At 36.0% G+C, this 18713-nt stretch overlaps 1 protein-coding gene across 3 annotated transcripts in view; it reads right to left on the reverse strand.

The window, feature by feature from the left end:
- SCLT1 (sodium channel and clathrin linker 1) overlaps nt 1-18713 on the reverse strand; it is a 232551-nt gene that overhangs the window by 77120 nt on the left and 136718 nt on the right. For all 3 annotated transcript variants that reach the window (XM_061142351.1, XM_061142350.1, XM_061142349.1), the window contains 2 exons: nt 12820-12894; nt 10794-10939 (listed from right to left, as the gene is read on the reverse strand). In XM_061142351.1, coding sequence (XP_060998334.1) covers nt 10794-10939; nt 12820-12894 — 221 coding nt within the window. The remainder of the gene's footprint in view (nt 1-10793; nt 10940-12819; nt 12895-18713) is intronic.

An 18713-nucleotide genomic window follows, 5' to 3' on the forward strand; every position in this document is an offset into this window, starting at 1 on the left:
AATAGCCTGGAGACAAAGACTGAAAAGATGCAAGAAATGTTTAATAAGGACCTAGAAGAAATAAAAAAGAGTCAATTAAAAATGAATAATGCAGTAAATGAGATCAAAAACACTCTGGAGGGAACCAAGAGTAGAATAACGGAGACAGAAGAGAGGATAAGTGAGGTAGAAGATAAAATGGTGGAAATAAATGAAGCAGAGAGGAAAAAAGAAAAAAGAATCAAAAGAAATGAGGACAACCTCAGGGGCCTCTGGGACAATGTGAAAGGCCCCAACATTCGAATCATAGGAGTCCCAGAAGAAGAAGACAAAAAGAAAGGCCATGAGAAAATACTCGAGGAGATAATAGCTGAAAACGTCCCTAAAATGGGGAAGGAAATAGCCACCCAAGTCCAAGAAACCCAGAGAGTCCCAAACAGGATAAACCCAAGGCGAAACACCCCAAGACACATATTAATCAAATTAACAAAGATCAGACACAAAGAACAAATATTAAAAGCAGCAAGGGAGAAACAACAAATAACACACAAAGGGATTCCCATAAGGATAACAGCTGATCTATCAATAGAACCCCTTCAGGCCAGAAGGGAATGGCAGGACATACTTAGAGTAATGAAAGAGAATAACCTATAACCTAGATTACTGCATCCAGCAAGGATCTCATTCAGATATGAAGGAGAATTCAAAACCTTTACATACAAGCAAAAGCTGAGAGAATTCAGCGCCACCAAACCAGCTCTTCAACAAATGCTAAAGGATCTTCTCTAGACAGGAAATGCAGAAAGGTTGTATAAACGTGAACCCAAAACAACAAAGTAAATGGCAACGGGACCACACCTATCAATAATTACCTTAAATGTAAGTGGGTTGAATGCCCCAACCAAAAGACAAAGACTGGCTGAATGGATATAAAAAACAAGACCCCTATATATGCTGTCTACAAGAGACCCACCTCAAAACAAGGGACACATATAGACTAAAAGTGAAGGGCTGGAAAAAAAACATTTCATGCAAATGGAGACCAAAAGAAAGCAGGAGTCGCAATACTCATATCAGATAAAATAGACTTTCAAATAAAGGCTGTGAAAAGAGACAAAGAAGGACACTACATAATGATCAAGGGATCAATCCAAGAAGAAGATATAACAATTATAAATATATATGCACCCAACATAGGAGCACCGCAATATGTACGGCAAACGCTAACAAGTATGAAAGAGGAAATTAATAGTAACACAATAATAGTGGGAGACTTTAATACCCCACTCACAACTATGGATAGATCAACTAAACAGAAAATTAACAAGGAAACACAAACCTTAAATGACACAATGGACCAGCTAGACCTAATTGATATCTATAGGACATTTCACCCCAAATCAATCAACTTCACCTTTTTCTCAAATGCACACAGAACCTTCTCCAGAATAGATCACATCCTGGGCCATAAATCTAGTCTTGGGAAATTCAAAAAAATAGAGATCATTCCAGTCATCTTTTCTGACCACAGTGCAGTAAGACTAGATTTCAATTACAGGAAAAAAATTATTAAAAATTCAAACATATGGAGGCTAAATAACATGCTTCTGAATAACCAACAAATCATAGAGGAAATCAAAAAAGAAATCAAAATATGCATAGAAATGAATGAAAATGAAAACACAACAACCCAAAACCTATGGGACACTGTAAAAGCAGTGCTAAGGGGAAAGTTCATAGCATTACAGGCTTACCTCGAGAAACAAGAAAAAAGTCGAATAAATAACCTAACTCTACACTTAAAGCAAATAGAGAAGGAAGAAATGAAGAACCCCAGGGTTAGTAGAAGGAAAGAAATCTTAAAAATTAGGGCAGAAATAAATGCAAAAGAAACTAAAGAGACTATAGCAAAAATCAACAAAGCTAAAAGCTGTTTTTTTGAAAAAATAAAATTGACAAACCATTAGCAAGACTCATTAAGAAACAAAGGGAGAAGAACCAAATTAACAAAATTAGAAATGAAAATGAAGAGATCACAACAGACAACACTGAAATACAAAGGATCATTAGAGACTACTACCAGCAGCTCTATGCCAATAAAATGGACAACTTTGAAATGGACAAATTCTTAGAAAAGTATAACTTTCCAAAACTGAACCAGGAAGAAATAGAAGATCTTAACAGACCCATCACAAGCAAGGAAATCAAAACTGTAATCAAAAATCTTCCAGCAAACAAAAGCCCAGGACCAGATGGCTTCACAGCTGAATTCTACCAAAAATTTAGAGAAGAGCTAACACCTATCTTACTCAAACTCTTCCAGAAAATTGCAGAAGAAGGTAAACTTCCAAACTCATTCTATGAGGCCACCATCACCCTAATTCCAAAACCAGACAAAGATGCCACAAAAAAAGAAAACTACAGGCCAATATCACTGATGAACATAGATGCAAAAATCCTTAACAAAATTCTAGCAAACAGAATCCAACAACATATTAAAAAAATCATACACTATGACCAAGTGGGCTTTATTCCAGGAATGCAAGGATTCTTTAATACCCATAAACCAATCAATGTAATACACCACATTAACAAATTGAAAGATAAAAACCATATGATTATCTCAATAGATGCAGAAAGAGTCTTTGACAAAATTCAACATCCATTTATGATTAAAACTCTCCAGAAAGCAGGAATAGAAGGAACATACCTCAACATAATAAAAGCTACATATGACAAACCCACAGCAAGCATTACCCTCAATGGTGAAAAATTGAAAGCATTTCCCCTAAACTGAGGAACAAGACAAGGGTGCCCACTATCACCACTACTATTCAACATAGTTTTGGAAGTTTTGGCCACAGCAATCAGAGCAGAAAAAGAAGTAAAAGGAATCCAGATAGGAAAAGAAGTGAAACTCTCACTGTTTGCAGATGACATGATCCTCTACATAGAAAACCCTAAAGACTCTTCCAGAAAATTACTAGAGCTAATCAACAAATATAGTAAAGTTGCAGGATATAAAATTAACACACAGAAATCCCTTGCATTCCTATACACTAACAATGAGAAAACAGAAAGAGAAATTAAGGAAACAATACCATTCACCATTGCAACAAAAAGAATAAAATACTTAGGAGTATATCTACCTAAAGAAACAAAAGACCTATACATAGAAAACTATAAAACACTGATGAAAGTAATCAAAGAGGACACAAATAGATGGAGAAATACACCGTGTTCATGGATTGGAAGAATCAATATTGTCAAAATGGCTCTACTACCCAAAGTAATCTATAGATTCAATGCAATCCCTATCAAGCTACCAACGGTATTTTTCATAGAACTAGAACAAATAATTTCACAATTTGTGTGGAAATACAAAAAACCTCGAATAGCCAAAGTAATCTTGAGAAAGAAGATGGAACTGGAGGAATCAACCTGCCTGACTTCAGACTCTACTACAAAGCCACAGTCATCAAGACAGTATGGTACTGGTACAAAGACAGAAATATAGATCAGTGGAACAGAACAGAAAGCCCAGAGATAAATCCACGAACCTATGGACACCTTATTCTCGACAAAGGAGGCAAGGATATACAACGGAAAAACGACAACCTCTTTAACAAGTGGTGCTGGGAAAACTGGTCAACCACTTGTAAAAGAATGAAACTAGAACACTTTCTAACACCATACACAAAAATAAACTCAAAATGGATTAAAGACCTAAATGTAAGACCAGAAACTATAAAACTCCTAGAGAAGAATATAGGCAAAACACTCTCCGACATAAATCACAGTAGGATCCTCTATGACCCACCTCCCAGAATATTGGAAATAAAAGCAAAAATAAACAAATGGGACCCAATGAAACTTAAAAGCTTTTGCACAACAAAGGAAACCACAAGCAAGGTGAAAAGACAGCCCTCAGATTGGGAGAAAATAATAGCAAATGAAGAAACAGACAAAGGATTAATCTCAAAAATATACAAGCAACTCCTGCAGCTCAATTCCGGAAAAATAAATGACCCAATCAAAAAATGGGCCAAAGAACTAAACAGACATTTCTCCAAAGAAGACATACAGATGGCTAACAAACACATGAAAAGATGGTCAACATCACTCATTATCAGAGAAATGCAAATCAAAACCACAATGAGGTACCATTACACCTCAGTCAGGATGGCTGCTATCCAAAAGTCTACAAGCAATAAATGCTGGAGAGGGTGTGGAGAAAAGGGAACCCTCTTACACTGTTGGTGGGAATGCAAACTAGTACAGCCGCTATGGAAAACAGTGTGGAGATTTCTTAAAAAACTGACCCAGCAATACCACTTCTGGGCATACACACCCAGGAAACCAGATCTGAAAGAGACACGTGCACCCCAATGTTCATCGCAGCACTGTTTATAATAACCAGGACATGGAAGCAACCTAAATGCCCATCAGCAGACGAATGGATAAGGAAGCTGTGGTACATATACACCATGGAATATTACTCAGCCATTAAAAAGAATTCATTTGAAGCAATTCTCATGAGATGGATGAAACTGGAGCCCATTATACAGAGTGAAGTAAGGCAGAAAGATAAAGACCATTACAGTATACTAACACATATACATGGAATTTAGAAAGATGGTAATGATAACCCTATATGCAAAACAGAAAAAGAGACACAGATGTACAGAACAGACTTTTGGACTCTGTGGGAGAAGGCGAGGGTGGGATGTTTCGAGAGAACAGCATCGAAACATGTATATTATCTAGGGTGAAACAGATCACCAGCCCAGGTTGGATGCATGAGACATGTGCTCAGGCCTGGTGCACTGGGACGACCCAGAGGGATCGGGTAGCGAGGGAGGTGGGAGGGGGAATCGGGATGGCAAATACATGTAAATCCATGGCTGATTCATGTCAATGTATGACAAAAACCACTCCAATACTGTAAGGTAATTGGCCTCCAACTAATGAAAATAAATGAAAAAAAAAAAAAGAGAGAGAGATATCCTTTCCCTGTTTGTGTTCTTGACACCCTTGTCAAACATCAGCTGACCACAAATGTATGCATTTATTTCTGTACTCTCTACTCTGTGCTGTAACTATACATTATTTTATAACAGTATTATATTGTTTTGATTACCAAAACTTTGTAATGTATTTTGAAATTAGGAAGCATGATGCATCCAGTTTTTGTTGTTGTTGTTGTTCCAGAATGGTTTGGCTATTTCAAGTCTTTGGAGGTTCAATACGATTTTAGGATTTTTCTCTACGTCTGTGAAAACACCATGGGAATCTGATAGGGATTTTATTGACTCCGTAGATGGCTTTGTGTAGTATGGACGTTTTAACATTATTATTTCATTCAATTTATAAACACACCTTTATATTTATTTGTGACTGTCAAATTATTTCCTCAGTGTTTTTCAGTTTACAGATTTTTCACTTCCTTGGTTATAACTTCATTCTAAGTAATTTATTCTTTTTGGTGCTACTGTAAATAGAATTGCTAATTTTTTTCCATATAGTCTGCTGCTGGTTTATAGAAATGCAACTGATTTTGGAATGCTGGTTCTGTATCCTGAAGCTTTATTGAATTTGTGTATTTGTTCTAATGGCTTTGAGGCTGAGTCTCCAGTTTTCAAAATATGAGATCATATCATCTATAAACAAAGACAATTTTACTTCTCTTCCATTTTAGATGTTTTATTATTTTTTTCTTATCTAATTTCTCTAAGACATACAGTACTATGGTGAATACAACTGCCAAGACTGGGCACGCCTGTCTTTTTCATGATCTTAAAATTTTTAGATCTTCACCACTGGGTATGATGTTTGTTGTGTGCTTGTTATAAATGGCCTTTACTATGTAGAGGTACATTCTGTCTGCACCTAATATGTTGAAAGTTTTCAATCATGAATGATACTATATTTTGTGAAATGCTTTCTTTGTATCTAGTGAAATGATCGTATGAATTTCATACCTCATTCTTTAATGTAGTGTTTTGTCACACTTATTGATCTGTGTATGTCAAAACATCCTTGCATCCCAGGTATTAATCCCACCATGATCCTTTTAATACACTCTTAAATTTGGTTTGTATTTTTTTTTTTTAGGAATTTTGCATTTATGTTTATCAAGGATATTAGCTTATTATTTTCTTATAGTATGTTTGCCTTGCTTTGGTATCAGAGTAATGATGGCCTTGTAAAATGAGTTTTGAAATGTTTCCTCTTCTTCAATTTTATGAAAGAGTTTGACATTAAATCTTCTTTAAGTGTTTGGACGAATTCATCAGTGAAGCCATTTGGTTCTGAACTTTTCAGAAATCCAAGGAGGTTTTTGATTATTGATTTAGTCTCCTTAATAGTAACTGGTCTGTTCAAATTTTCAATTTTTTATAAGGTTGCATATTTGTAAGAATTTATCAATTTTTTAATGGTTGTCCAACTTGTTAATATATTTTTGTTCACTGTAGTCTCCTATAGTGCTTTGTATTTGTGTGGTATCAGTGGTGATGTCTCCTCTTTTATTTCCGATTTTTATTTATTGAGTCTTCTCTCTTTTTTCTTAGGCTTCCCTGGTAGCAGAGCTGGTAAAGAATCTGCCTGCAATGCAGGAGACCTCGGTTCGACTCCTGGATCGGGAAGATACTGTGGAGGCTACCTACCCACTCCAGTATTCTTGGGCTTCCCGGGTGGCTCAGTTGGTAAAAAATCCTCCTGCAATGCAGGAGACCTGGGTTTGATCCCTGGGTTGGGAAGATCTCCTGGAGGAGGGCATGGCAACCCACTCCAGTATTCTTGCCTGGAGAATCCCCATGGACAAAGGAACCGAGTGGGCTACAGTCCATGGGGTCACAAAGAGTCAGACGCGATTGAGCTACTAGGCATAGCAAGGCTCTCTGTTTGATTTGTTTCTGCTCTAATCTTTGTCATTTTCCTCATTCTCCTAACTTTGGGCTTAGTTTTTTCTTCTAGTTTCTTTAGGTGTAAAGTTGGGCTGTTTATCGAGATGTTTTTCATAATGTACGCATTTATCACTGTAAACTTTCCTCTAAGAACTGGTTTTACTGCATCCCATTAATTTTGTATATTTTGTTTCTATCTTTGGTTGTCTTAAGATATTTTCTTTTTCCATTTTGATTTCTTCTTTGACCTACAGGTTGCTCAGGAGTGTGTTATTTAATTTCCACCTGTTCTGTTTATTTTTCAGTTTTCCTCCTGTTACTGCATTTCAGTTTCATATCACTATGGTTGGAAAAGATACCTGATATAATTTTAGTCTTCTTAAATTGGCTAAAATTTATTTTTGTGGCCTATCCTATGACCTATTCTGGAGAATGTTTGGTGTATACTTGAGAAGATTGTGCACTGTGTTGCCATTGTATAGAAAGTTATTAGGTCTGTTTGGTCTTTAGCATTGCTCAGATGTGCTGTTTTCTTACTGATTTTCTGTCTGGATAATCTACCTATTAGTGAAGGTAAGGTACTGAAGTTCCTTAGTATTATTGCTTGCTTTCTATTTCTCCCTTCAGTTCTTTTAATATTTGCTTTACTATACCTAGGTGCTTTGATTTTGAGTGCATATAGTTTTATGACTTTTCTTTTGACAAATTGACTCCTTTATCATTATAAAATGACTGTCTTGGTTCTTGTGACAATTTTTGACTTAGATTCTATTTTGCCTGATATAAGGCATCTCTGCTGTCTTTTGGGTACCACTTGCATGGGCTATCTTTCACCATCTCTTAACTTTTAGTTTGTGTGTTTCTTCATATTTAAAATCAGTCCCAGGTAGGCAGAATACAGTTGGAACTTGATTTTTAATCCACTGAGCCTACATCTTTTGACTGGAGAATCAATCCACTTACATTAAAAGTCATTACTAGTAGATAAGGGCATTACACTATTGCCATATGTCAACTGTTTTCTATTTTGTAGTTCCTTGGTTCCTTCACTACTACTTTGTTGTCTTCTTGTTGAGTTTTGTACTTTGCTTTCATTCCTTTATCTTTTGTATACTTATTACACACTTTTTCTTTGTTGATCAGCATGAGGATCAACATCTTAGATGTTACAGGAAACATCTTAGTTTATATTAAGCTGGTGGTAATTTGCTTTCAATCACATAAAAATCTCTGTAATTTCACTTCTCTCATATTTTTTATTATTGCTGTATAATTTATATCTTTTTATATAGTATATCCATTAACACATTATTGTACCTTTTGTTATTTAAAAATGTTTATCTTTTAACTTCTATACTAGAGTTAAAAATTATTTATGTACCACCATTACAGTGTTAGAGTATTCTGAATTTGACTATATATTTACCTTTACCACTAAAAGTTTATACTTTTATATGTTTTTATGTTGCTAATTAGTGTCCTTCCATTTCAACTTGAAAAATTCCCTTCATCATTTCTTGCATAATAAGTCTAGTGGTAATGAACTCCCTTTTGATTTCTGCTTGTCTGGGGAAGCTTTTATCTCTACTTTGTTTCTGATGGATGGCTTTGTGCGATATAGTATTTTTGGTTTCAGTTGTTTTTCAGCACTTTGAATATACATACTGTGCCACACACTCTCTCTTGGCCTGCAAGATTTCTTATGAGAAATCCACTGACAGATTTATGCAGGGGTTTGGGGAGTCCTGTATGTCACCTGTATGTGATGAGTCCCTTTGCTCTTACCATTTTCAAGTTCTCTTTTTTTGACTTCTGACATTTTGATTATAATGTGTCAAGTGAAGTTCTTGATGTTCACCCTATTTGTGCTTCTTTGGGCATCACAGATCTGGATGTTCATTACTCTCCCCAGATTTGGGAAGTTTTCCGTTATTTCTTTAAATAAACTTTCTACCCTTTCTCATCTTTGCTCCTTCTAGAATTTTCATAATGTGAATACTGATTCACTTCAAGGTGTCCCATAAGTCATGTAGGTTTTCTTCACTCGTTTTCATTCTTTTTTGTTTTGTTCCTCTAACTGAATTGATTTCAAGTGACCAATCTTTGAGTTAGCTGAGTTTTCTTCTACATATATGTCTGCTGATAAAGTGCTTTATTGAATTTCACTGTATCCTTTAACTCCAGGGTTTGTTTGGTTCTCTTTTTATGGTTTCACTTAGTTAAATTTTTCATTTTGTCCATGTATTGTTTTTTTCCTGATTTCATTTAGTTAACCATCTACCAAGCTACCTTAAGACAATTATTTTTAACTTTTTGTCAAGAAGTTCATGGATCCCCATCTGTTTGGGGTTGATTACCAGAGTCTTATTAGTTTGCTTTGGTGGTGTCAAGTTTGCTTGGCTCTCTGTTGCCATCTGTGCATTTGAACGAGCAGACTCCTCTTCCAGTCTTTAGACTGGTTTTGGCAGCTAAAGTTCTTTTCTTGCCTTGCCCCAGAACTGATGGGACTGACTCTGGGTTCTCAGCTAAGTGGAACTGAGGCCATGTCATGTGTCTGTTGCCAGGTCGATGATTGGCAGACCTGTAACCAGGGGTGTAGTCAAATGTTATGCCTTCTAGGATTCTAAGGGTGCTCCTATCATGTCACTGGGCTGGTTTATGGGCAGGCCAAACTGCTTCGCAACTGTGGTAGCGTGAAACTAGAGCTAGGTCACAGACTGACTCAGGGATCGTAGTCAGGTTCTGAGGCTGGCAGTCCTGCAATGGTGGCATCTACAGGCATTAGCTTCTGCTTGCCTTGGGTGAATTCCTGGCCATGTAAGACTACCTCAGATTGTGGTAGAACAGGGTTGGATCCACATAGTGTGGCTTTTGCTGGATCTGCAGTCATGTCAATGATTGGCAGACTCATTACCAGGGGAACGGTCAGGTGTGGCCTCCACTGGGTCCGTTAGTGCTCCCGTCTGGTTACTGGGCTGGTTCCCGGTAGGCAGCATTAGTTCAAGCTGTGGGAGAGTGGAACTGTAGCTGGGTAAACAGGAGTTCTTTGGGGGCCACAGTCAGGTCTGAAGTCAGCAGGCCTATTGATGAAGAGTAGCCAGAAGGGTTCCTTGGGAAGGGGCTAGGTGCAGGACTGGGCAAGCAAGGTTAGAGCCAAGCCCACAGGAAGACGGGGCTGCTTTGAGTTCATAGATGACACCATAGTTGGAGGGCTTGCCACTGGTACACAGGCCTGCCTCCTCATTTTGGGGCTCCACCAGGGTTTTACAACTTCCTACATGGATCTCAATGCTCCTGGAAAGGCACTTTTGTCTATGGATGCTTGTTAAATATTTGTTTCTGTGAGAGAAATGGGTTGGGACCTCCTATTCTGCCGTATTGCTGATATCACTCCTCTTTATTTTTAAAATATACATTAAACATATCGTATAACAGAGATTGAAATTTCATACAACTTAAGTAAGTTTTACTATATTAAGTAATACTCTGAATGGGGGTAAGGTAGAGGAATATTCAGAATGGATATGCCAGATTATAAATTTATCATTTTAACAGATAATGTAATATATAAAAATGGTAATTATTGAATATTCAGTACCTCTTAAGCTGAGTATAAAAGCAGTAATTATAAACAAGCTGCTCTAGGAGCTGTATAGTCAGTATGAAAAAAAAGGCCTTATGAACATCCTATATAACTGCCAGAAACAAGAAATTAAGAATAAAATGGTTCAGTACTGTATCTCTTCTTTCTGAAAAAATTAGCTTTCAAAAATAATCTTAAAAAAAATTCTGTTCAGTGCTAAAAGGTTTTTTTTCTACATAAGATATAATTATGAATCCTATAAAAAATATAAAAAAATCTGTCAAAAATTGTATGAATTCTGAAAATGCAAAAGAATAACTTACTTTATTTCAAGTTGTTTGATTTTATTTTCTGCTGTCTTAAGTCTCAGCTGAAGATCATCTTTTGAACGCTCGGCAACCAGGCATCTTTGGTGCATTTCTTCTAGTTTTCTGTAATCATTTTCATTTATTCTGCCTTCACGGTAAATCTGCAGAAGAGGCTTATATGTATATTACTTTGCAGAAAGAAATTATCTTAAGAAATTACACAGTTTAGAAACTGAAATAAATGATAAGAAATAAAAACTCATGATGTGCTCATCTGTTCTCACTATAACATTAAAACACATCGATAATTAACTTTGGTTGTCTCACATTTTCAAAATAAAATGCTGAAAACTGACATACAAAATAATTGTTTATTTTTAAAAGTTATTCATTGTACTATTCAAATAGTTTTAATACGTTAGTAAGAAATAGAAAATAGCTGAAATTAAAAAACACTCTAAGTGTCACCACTTGGAGATAACCACTTTGATTCTTTGATGAACACTTTCAGGACAATTCTGTATTGCTATATTCAAAAGTACAGACACATGCTATGGTGCAGTGAGAACTATCTGAAAGTGACTCCAGAATCTCACTCTAGGTTAACCAGACCCTGATCTAGCTGAAATGGAGGTTTTCCCTTCCCCAGCAGAAGTGGTTGTAGCGAAGTTCTGCTTCCTGTGAGACTAAGCTTCCACCTATGACACAGAGGCTATAACATTCCATGAACTGCAAGGTCTCCAGATGTGAGGCAGTTCACATTTTCAGACAAACCCTACACAGAAGTACTCTTCAAATCCAGACTGCTTGGCCAAGTAACCAATATCTTTTCCCACTGACCAGACTGCTTTGTTATTCCTGCTCCACAAAAAGACAGTATCAGCATGTCAATGTCCTGCTAGTAAAACACATACCTAATACTTCAGAACCAGTGGTTATTCATTGTGACTACAGCATACCTATCTGTAGAACAGTGGAAGAAGAGAAACCTGTGACTTTCCTTTACCTGTTGCCTTTAGTCTCATAGGTTTTACATTTCCCCAATAAAGCCTATTCCTTAACCTATGCCATGTGATATTAAAAAATTCATCCCAAACCCTGCTGGTGGGTGGCAATCTAAATGGGACCTTTTCCTATTCCATAACAGAGGGGAACTCAGAAAGGATCAATCTTGAAGGCACGGTGACAATGAACAGCCTATCTTGAACATGACATGCATATATGTTATTTTCCACCACAAATGGAATTATATACTATATTCTGCTTTGTAAATTACTCTTTTACTATCTGATGTTCTCATAATCTTTTCATGTCAATAATATAGATATATCACATGTTTTTGATGCTATATAGTTCCTCTTTGAAACTCAAACTCTGAGTCTACTATTTGCTATTTCTATTTTTTAACATTGGACAAGTTACTTAACTTCTCTATGAAAGTTCCTAATGCAGCACGTAAAGCACAGTATGTGCTGCATCAAATTCAGCAGGCTTTTTCCCCACAAGGTATTTTAAAAGAGTGGACTATTTACTGCTAATAAAAAAAAGTTATCTAAGTAAGAAGTAAATTTTAAACTATAGACTTCTTACAACATTCTTTCTTAAATGCCACTGGGGTAAATATTCTTTCCAAACTCTGAATAAAAATCTGTACTTTTAAAAGGTAAAAATCACAGCAATTTGTAATTTTTTGGTTATATATACCTGCTATGTTTACAGATGGCCTAAACCCAGTAAAAGTTGGCAGAAATTTAAAAAAAAGAAAGACAAAATAAAATTTAATATTGGGATGTGGTCTACGCAAGGAGTACAGTTGCATCATAAAAAGTTCAAAAAATGCGGCCACTCTTATAAAGAAATGTATATAGGCAATATCAGTATTCAAATGCAGATTCCAAAAATATTCGAAGCAAATAAAAGAACTCACCAGGAGAACACTTATAATATAGGGGTTGCTAGTAGATAGTATGATGAAAGCAGACAGTAATGTTGAATATTTGCAGTTGGGTTTAGGTAGTTATTTTTTCCTTTTTCTTTTTACCTTTTCTAGTTCTTCTTCCACTGCTTTTTTCTCCCTGATGGCTCGTTCGATTTGATCTTGTTTTTCAGCACACTGCTATAAATTCAAATCATATTTTAAATAAGCATATTTGTAAAACCTTAAGAAAAATGGGGCAAAATGGAAAAGGAAAACAATTTGTTTACAATAGAAATATCACACTTACCCTATCTATATAAGAAGACCATATTCATAATTGTTTTTTAAAAAGCTAAATCTTCAAAAGCTACCTATTTCAGGATTTCAGGAAACAACTCTGGTATAGAAAGCCAGGGAGTTCTAGGTAAGCATACTAGATGGAATACAGAGATTGATGGATTCCAGGGAGAAATAAATGAAACCCCTTTCTCATATTACAGTTTTCCTTTTCATATACTCTTATCACATATTTTAAAAGGTAACAGAACTAGACTGTGGCACACCACCATAGGGATAACATCTGGCCTAAAATGTACATGGATATATAAATTCTAGAATGGCTAATTTTCTTTTGCAAAACTTGTAAACAGCAAATTGATATGGTAAAACATTTTATTAACATGAACAGAAAACATTTCTGGCTTGAAAGTTTTTTTTTTTTTTAATTTTTAATTGGAGGATAACTGCTTTATAATATCGTATTGGCTTTTGCCATACAATTAACAGGAATCAGCCATAAGTATACACATGTCCACTGCTTTCCACACTTCTAGGAGGTCACAGAGTACCAGGTTACTGGCTTGAAAGATTTTAATCAGTAAAATCAAACAAGCTAATCAATAGTCAATACAATTTAAAGTTTTGCAAATGAGACTGAAACTAAGAACAATCATTCTAACAACTGGCTCTTCACAGCCATTCTCTATTTTTGAGAATGGGTATGGTTATTTTCTACTATTATACTATGAATGAACCTGCTTTGCTGACAACACACTGCTAATACTCAATTATCTTTATCATAATTATATTTTACAGAAGTACAACATACACTGCTATGCTTAAAATGGATAACCAACAAGGACCTATTGTATAGCACATGGAACTCTGCTTACTGTTATGTAACAGCCTAGATGGGAGGGGAGTTTGGGGGAGAATGGATACATGTATATTATGGCTGAGTCTTTTCCTGTTCACCTGAAACTATAATACAAAGTAAAAAGCTTAAATATGTTTTTAAGCTTCTAAAATAAATCAGATAATTAATCTAAATTTATCTTTTATTAAGAGAGAACTTACTGTGTAAGATATATTCATGTAGTAAGTTGCTAATCTATGAAAAGGTAGTATTGTGGCACGAAATTTGGGATTTCTCCTATGTTCATACCCATCTCATGTAATTTTTTAATTGACTATTTCTTAGAGCAATTTAGGTTCACAGCAAAATTGAGGGGAAATCACAGATTTCCCTCATACATAGATAACCTCTCCCATTATTAACATCCTGCAATGGTAGTGGTACATTTGTTAAAACTGATATACCTACATCACACAACATTATCACCTAGAGTCCATAGTTTAGAGTTCAACTTTGGTGCTGTATACTTTGTGAGTTTGAAAATATTTATAATGACATTTATCCACTATTATAGTATCATACAGAGTAGTTTCACTAATCTAAAAATTTTCTATGATTTGTCTATGTTTATTCATCTCTCTCTCTTAAGTCCCGTTAACCACTGATCTTTTTTACTGGCTCCATACTTTGCCTTTTCCAGAATGTCATGTAGCTGGAATCATATAGTATATAACCTTTTCAGACTAGTTTCTTTCACTTGGTAATATGCATTTAAGTTTCTTCCATCTTTTCATGGTGACATAGCTTATTTCTTTTAAGTGCTGAACAATATTCCACTCCCTGGATCTACTACAGTTTATTCATCACCAACTGAAGGACACCTTGGTTGCTTCCAAGTTTTGGCAAAGAAAAAGGCTGTTGTAAATATACATGTGTAGGTTTTGTGTGAACATAAGTTTTCAGTTCCTTGGGCTAAATACAGAGGAATGCAACTGTTGGGTCCTATGGTAAGAGTAAAGTTACTTTTGTAAGAAAACACCAAACTGCCTTCTATAATGGATGTACTGTTTTGATTTCCTGTGAGCAAAGAATGTGAGTTCTTATTTTCCTTATTAGCATTGGGTTTTAGCCATTCTAATAGGTGTATCTAGCCTTTATTTGGTGTAATGATATCTCCTTATTATTTTATTTGCATTTTCACATATGATTTGGAATATCTTTTTGGTTACTTATTTGCCATCTGTAAATCTTTGGTGAGGTGTCTGTTAAGGTTTTTGGCTCATTTTTTAATCAAGATTTTTGTTTTCTTTGTGTTGAGTTTTAAAGAGTTCTTTGTATGTTTTGGATAACAGTCATTTACTAGATGTTTTTTTGTAAATATTTTCTCCCCATTTCTGATTCCAATTTTCATTTTCCTGATATGGCTTATCACAGAGCAGAAACTTAGTTTTAATGAAGTCCATCTCACCAGCTGTTTCTTTCATGGATCATACCTTTGGTGTTGTATCTAAAAATTCATTGCCAAACTCAAAATTATCTGGATTTTCTCCTATCTTCCAGGAGTTTCATAGTTTTGCATTTTACATTTAGGTCTGTGACCCATTTTGAATTAATTTTTGTGTAAGGTCTGTATCTAGATTCATTCATGTGGGTGTCCAGCTGTTCTAGCATCATTTGTTAAAAAGACTATCTTTGATCCATTGTATTGTCTCTGTTCTTTTGTCAAAGATCAACTCACTGTACTTATGTGGGCTAATTTCTGGGTAATCCCACTGATCCATCTGTCTATTGTTTCACCAGTATCACCCTGTCTTGATTACTATAGGTTTAGAGTAAGTCAAGGGGCTTCCCAGGTGGCTCAGTGGTAAAGAATCAGCCTGCCAATGCAGGAGATGTGAGTTCGATCCCTGAGTCAGAGAGATGCCCTAGAGGAGAAAATTGCAACCCACTTCAGTATTCTTGCCTGGGCAATTCCGTGGATAGAGGAGCCTGGAGGGTTACAGTTCATAGGGTTGCAAAGAGTTGGACACAACTGAGTGACTGAACATGCACACACTGGAAATGTGGTACAGTGTCAGTACTCTGATTGTTCTTCTTCAATGTTGTATTGGCAATTCTGGGTCATTTGCTTCTCCATATAAACTTAAGAACCAGTTTGCCAATATTCACAAAACAACATCCTGGGATTTCAATTGATCTTTTTACTGTCTCCATAGTCTGCCTTTTCCAGATGTCATATAGTTGGAATCATATAGTATGTAAACTTTTCAGATTAGTTTCTTTTACTTGGTAATAGGCATTTAAATTTCTTCCATATCTTTTCATGGTGACATAACTCAATTCTTTTAAGTGCTGAACAATAATCCACTGTCTGCACTAAATCTTTAGTTCAAGTTGGGAAGAAATGACATCTTGACAATATTGAATCTTCTATGAACATGGACTACTTTCATTTATTTACTTCTTTGCAATCTTTCATCATAGTTTTGTAATTTTCCTCATAACTTGTTAGATTCACATCTAACTAATATTGGGGCGCTTATGTAAATGACAATGTATAAAGGACATTATGTTTTTAATTTCAAATTCCACTTGCTCATTGCTGGTACAGAGGAAAGCAATTGACTTTTGTACATTAGTTTTGTGGCATAAAACCTTTTTCTTTTTTCCCCTCCATTTTAAAACTCCCTCCCATCTCCCTCTGCATTCTACTCCTCTAGGTTGATACAGAGCCTCTGTTTGAGTTTCCTGAGCCATACAACAAATTCCCGTTGGCTATTTATTTAACATATGGTAATGTAAGTTTCCATACATCTCACCCTCTCTTCCCCTCTCCCCATGTCCTGTTCTCTATGTCTATTTCTCCACTGCTGCCCTATAAATTATTCAGTACCATTTTTCTAGATTCTGTATATATGCATTAGAATATGATATTTCTTTCTCTTTCTGACTTACTTCCCTCTGTATAATAGGCTCTAGGTTCATCCACTGTCAGGAAGCATTTAACAGGCGGCTTCCTGTGTGCTCTTTTGGATTTGTCATGAATCCTCTGTTCCTTATTAATTCCTGAATATTCAGGAATTTAGAGGAGTGGCACGCTACTCCCAGGGCTGAGGAATGCATGCATTTCCTTTGTTAGTTTCTCCATACGGTGATAAGTAACTATTTACGATCGTCTTCCTTTTTATGAACCATATGGTAAAAGTGATTATTTACAACCCTCTCTCTTTGATATGGATCACCTTATGTTCCTTGATAATTTGTAAGTCTGGACTTTTGATTTTTATCTTGGTGAAAATAGCTACCTTGTAAGACAGTATATATACCCACACTATGTTGAATAAAACACCTTTGCTCCATCAGAGCTTGGGTACCCGTGTCTTTCTTTCTTTCTCTCCCTCTCAGGCTAATTCTTTGGAGCATGGAAGCCCACTGAGCTCACTTTCTTGCCCAGGCTTCTAAGACGCTCTGGAGAGGGTGCCGGGTGCCTATGTGAAGCAGTGCAAGCTCTGTGTCAAGAGCTTTATTGGTTTTCTGCCTAAACCAAGGAATATCAGCCTCTTTCTCTCTCTCTTTTACTTTCTTATCGTCGACTCTGGACCACCAGGTTCCGGTCCATTAAAGGACCTCAACAATCCACCTTATCAGAACTGACTCAAATGTGTTCCTTTTTATGGCTGAGTAATATTCCACTGTGTATATGTACCACAAATTCTTTATCCATTCATGTGTCAATGGACATCGAGAATTCTTCCATGTTCTAGCTATTATAAATAGTGCTGCAATGAACAATGGGATACATGTGTCTTTTTAAATTTTGGTTTCCTCAGGGTATATGCCTAGGAGTGGGATTCCTGGGTCATATGGTGGTTTTATTCCTAGTTTTTAAAGGAATTTCCATACCATCTTCCATAGTGGCTGTATCAATTTACATTCCCATCAACAGTGCAAGAGCATTCCCTTCTCTCCACACCCTCTCCAGCATTTATTGTTTGTAGACTTTTTCATGATGGCCATTCTGCCAAAAATAAGGTACCCACAGGTGCATGGGTTTATTTCTGGGCTTTCTATCTTGTTCCATTTGTCTATATTTCTGTTTTTGTGCCAGTACCATACTGTCTTGATGACTGTGGCTTTGTAGTATAATCTAAAGTCCGGAAGGTTGATTCCTCCAGCTCCATTCTTCTTTCATAAGACTGCTTTAGCTATTTGGGGCCTTTTGTGTTTCCTTATGAACTGTGAAATTTTTTGCTCTAGGTCTGTGAAAAATGTTATTGGTAATTTGATAGGGATTGCACTAAATCTGTAGATTATGTTAGGGAGCATAGTCATTTTCACAATATTGATTCTTCCTACCCAGGAATATGCAATATCTCTCCATGTGTTTATGTCATCTTTGATTTCTTTCATTAGTGTTTTATACTTTTCTGTGTACAGTTCTCTTGTCTCCTTAGGTAAGTTTACTCCTAGATATTTTATTATTTTTGTTGCAATGGTGAATGAGATTGATTCCTTAATTTCTCTTTCTGGTTTTTCACTGCTGGTACATAAAAATGCAAGTGATTTCTGTGTATTGATTTTGTGTCCTGCAACTTTGCTAAATTCAGTGATTAGCTTTAGTAATTTTCTGATACTACCTTTAGGATTTTCTGTGTAGAGTGTCATGTCATCCACAAACAGTGAGAGCTTTACTTCTTTCCCAATCTGGATTCCTTTTATTTACTTTTCTTCTCTGACGGCTGGAGCTAGGACTTCCAGAACCATATTGAACAACAGTGGTGAAAGTGGACACTCCTGTCCTGTTCCTGATCTTAGGGGGAATGCTTTCAGTTTTTCACCACTGAGAATAATGTGTGCTGTAGGCTTATCATATATGGCCTTT

Source organism: Dama dama, chromosome 5, assembly GCF_033118175.1.
Source record: "Dama dama isolate Ldn47 chromosome 5, ASM3311817v1, whole genome shotgun sequence".
Classification (NCBI taxonomy): domain Eukaryota; kingdom Metazoa; phylum Chordata; class Mammalia; order Artiodactyla; family Cervidae; genus Dama; species Dama dama.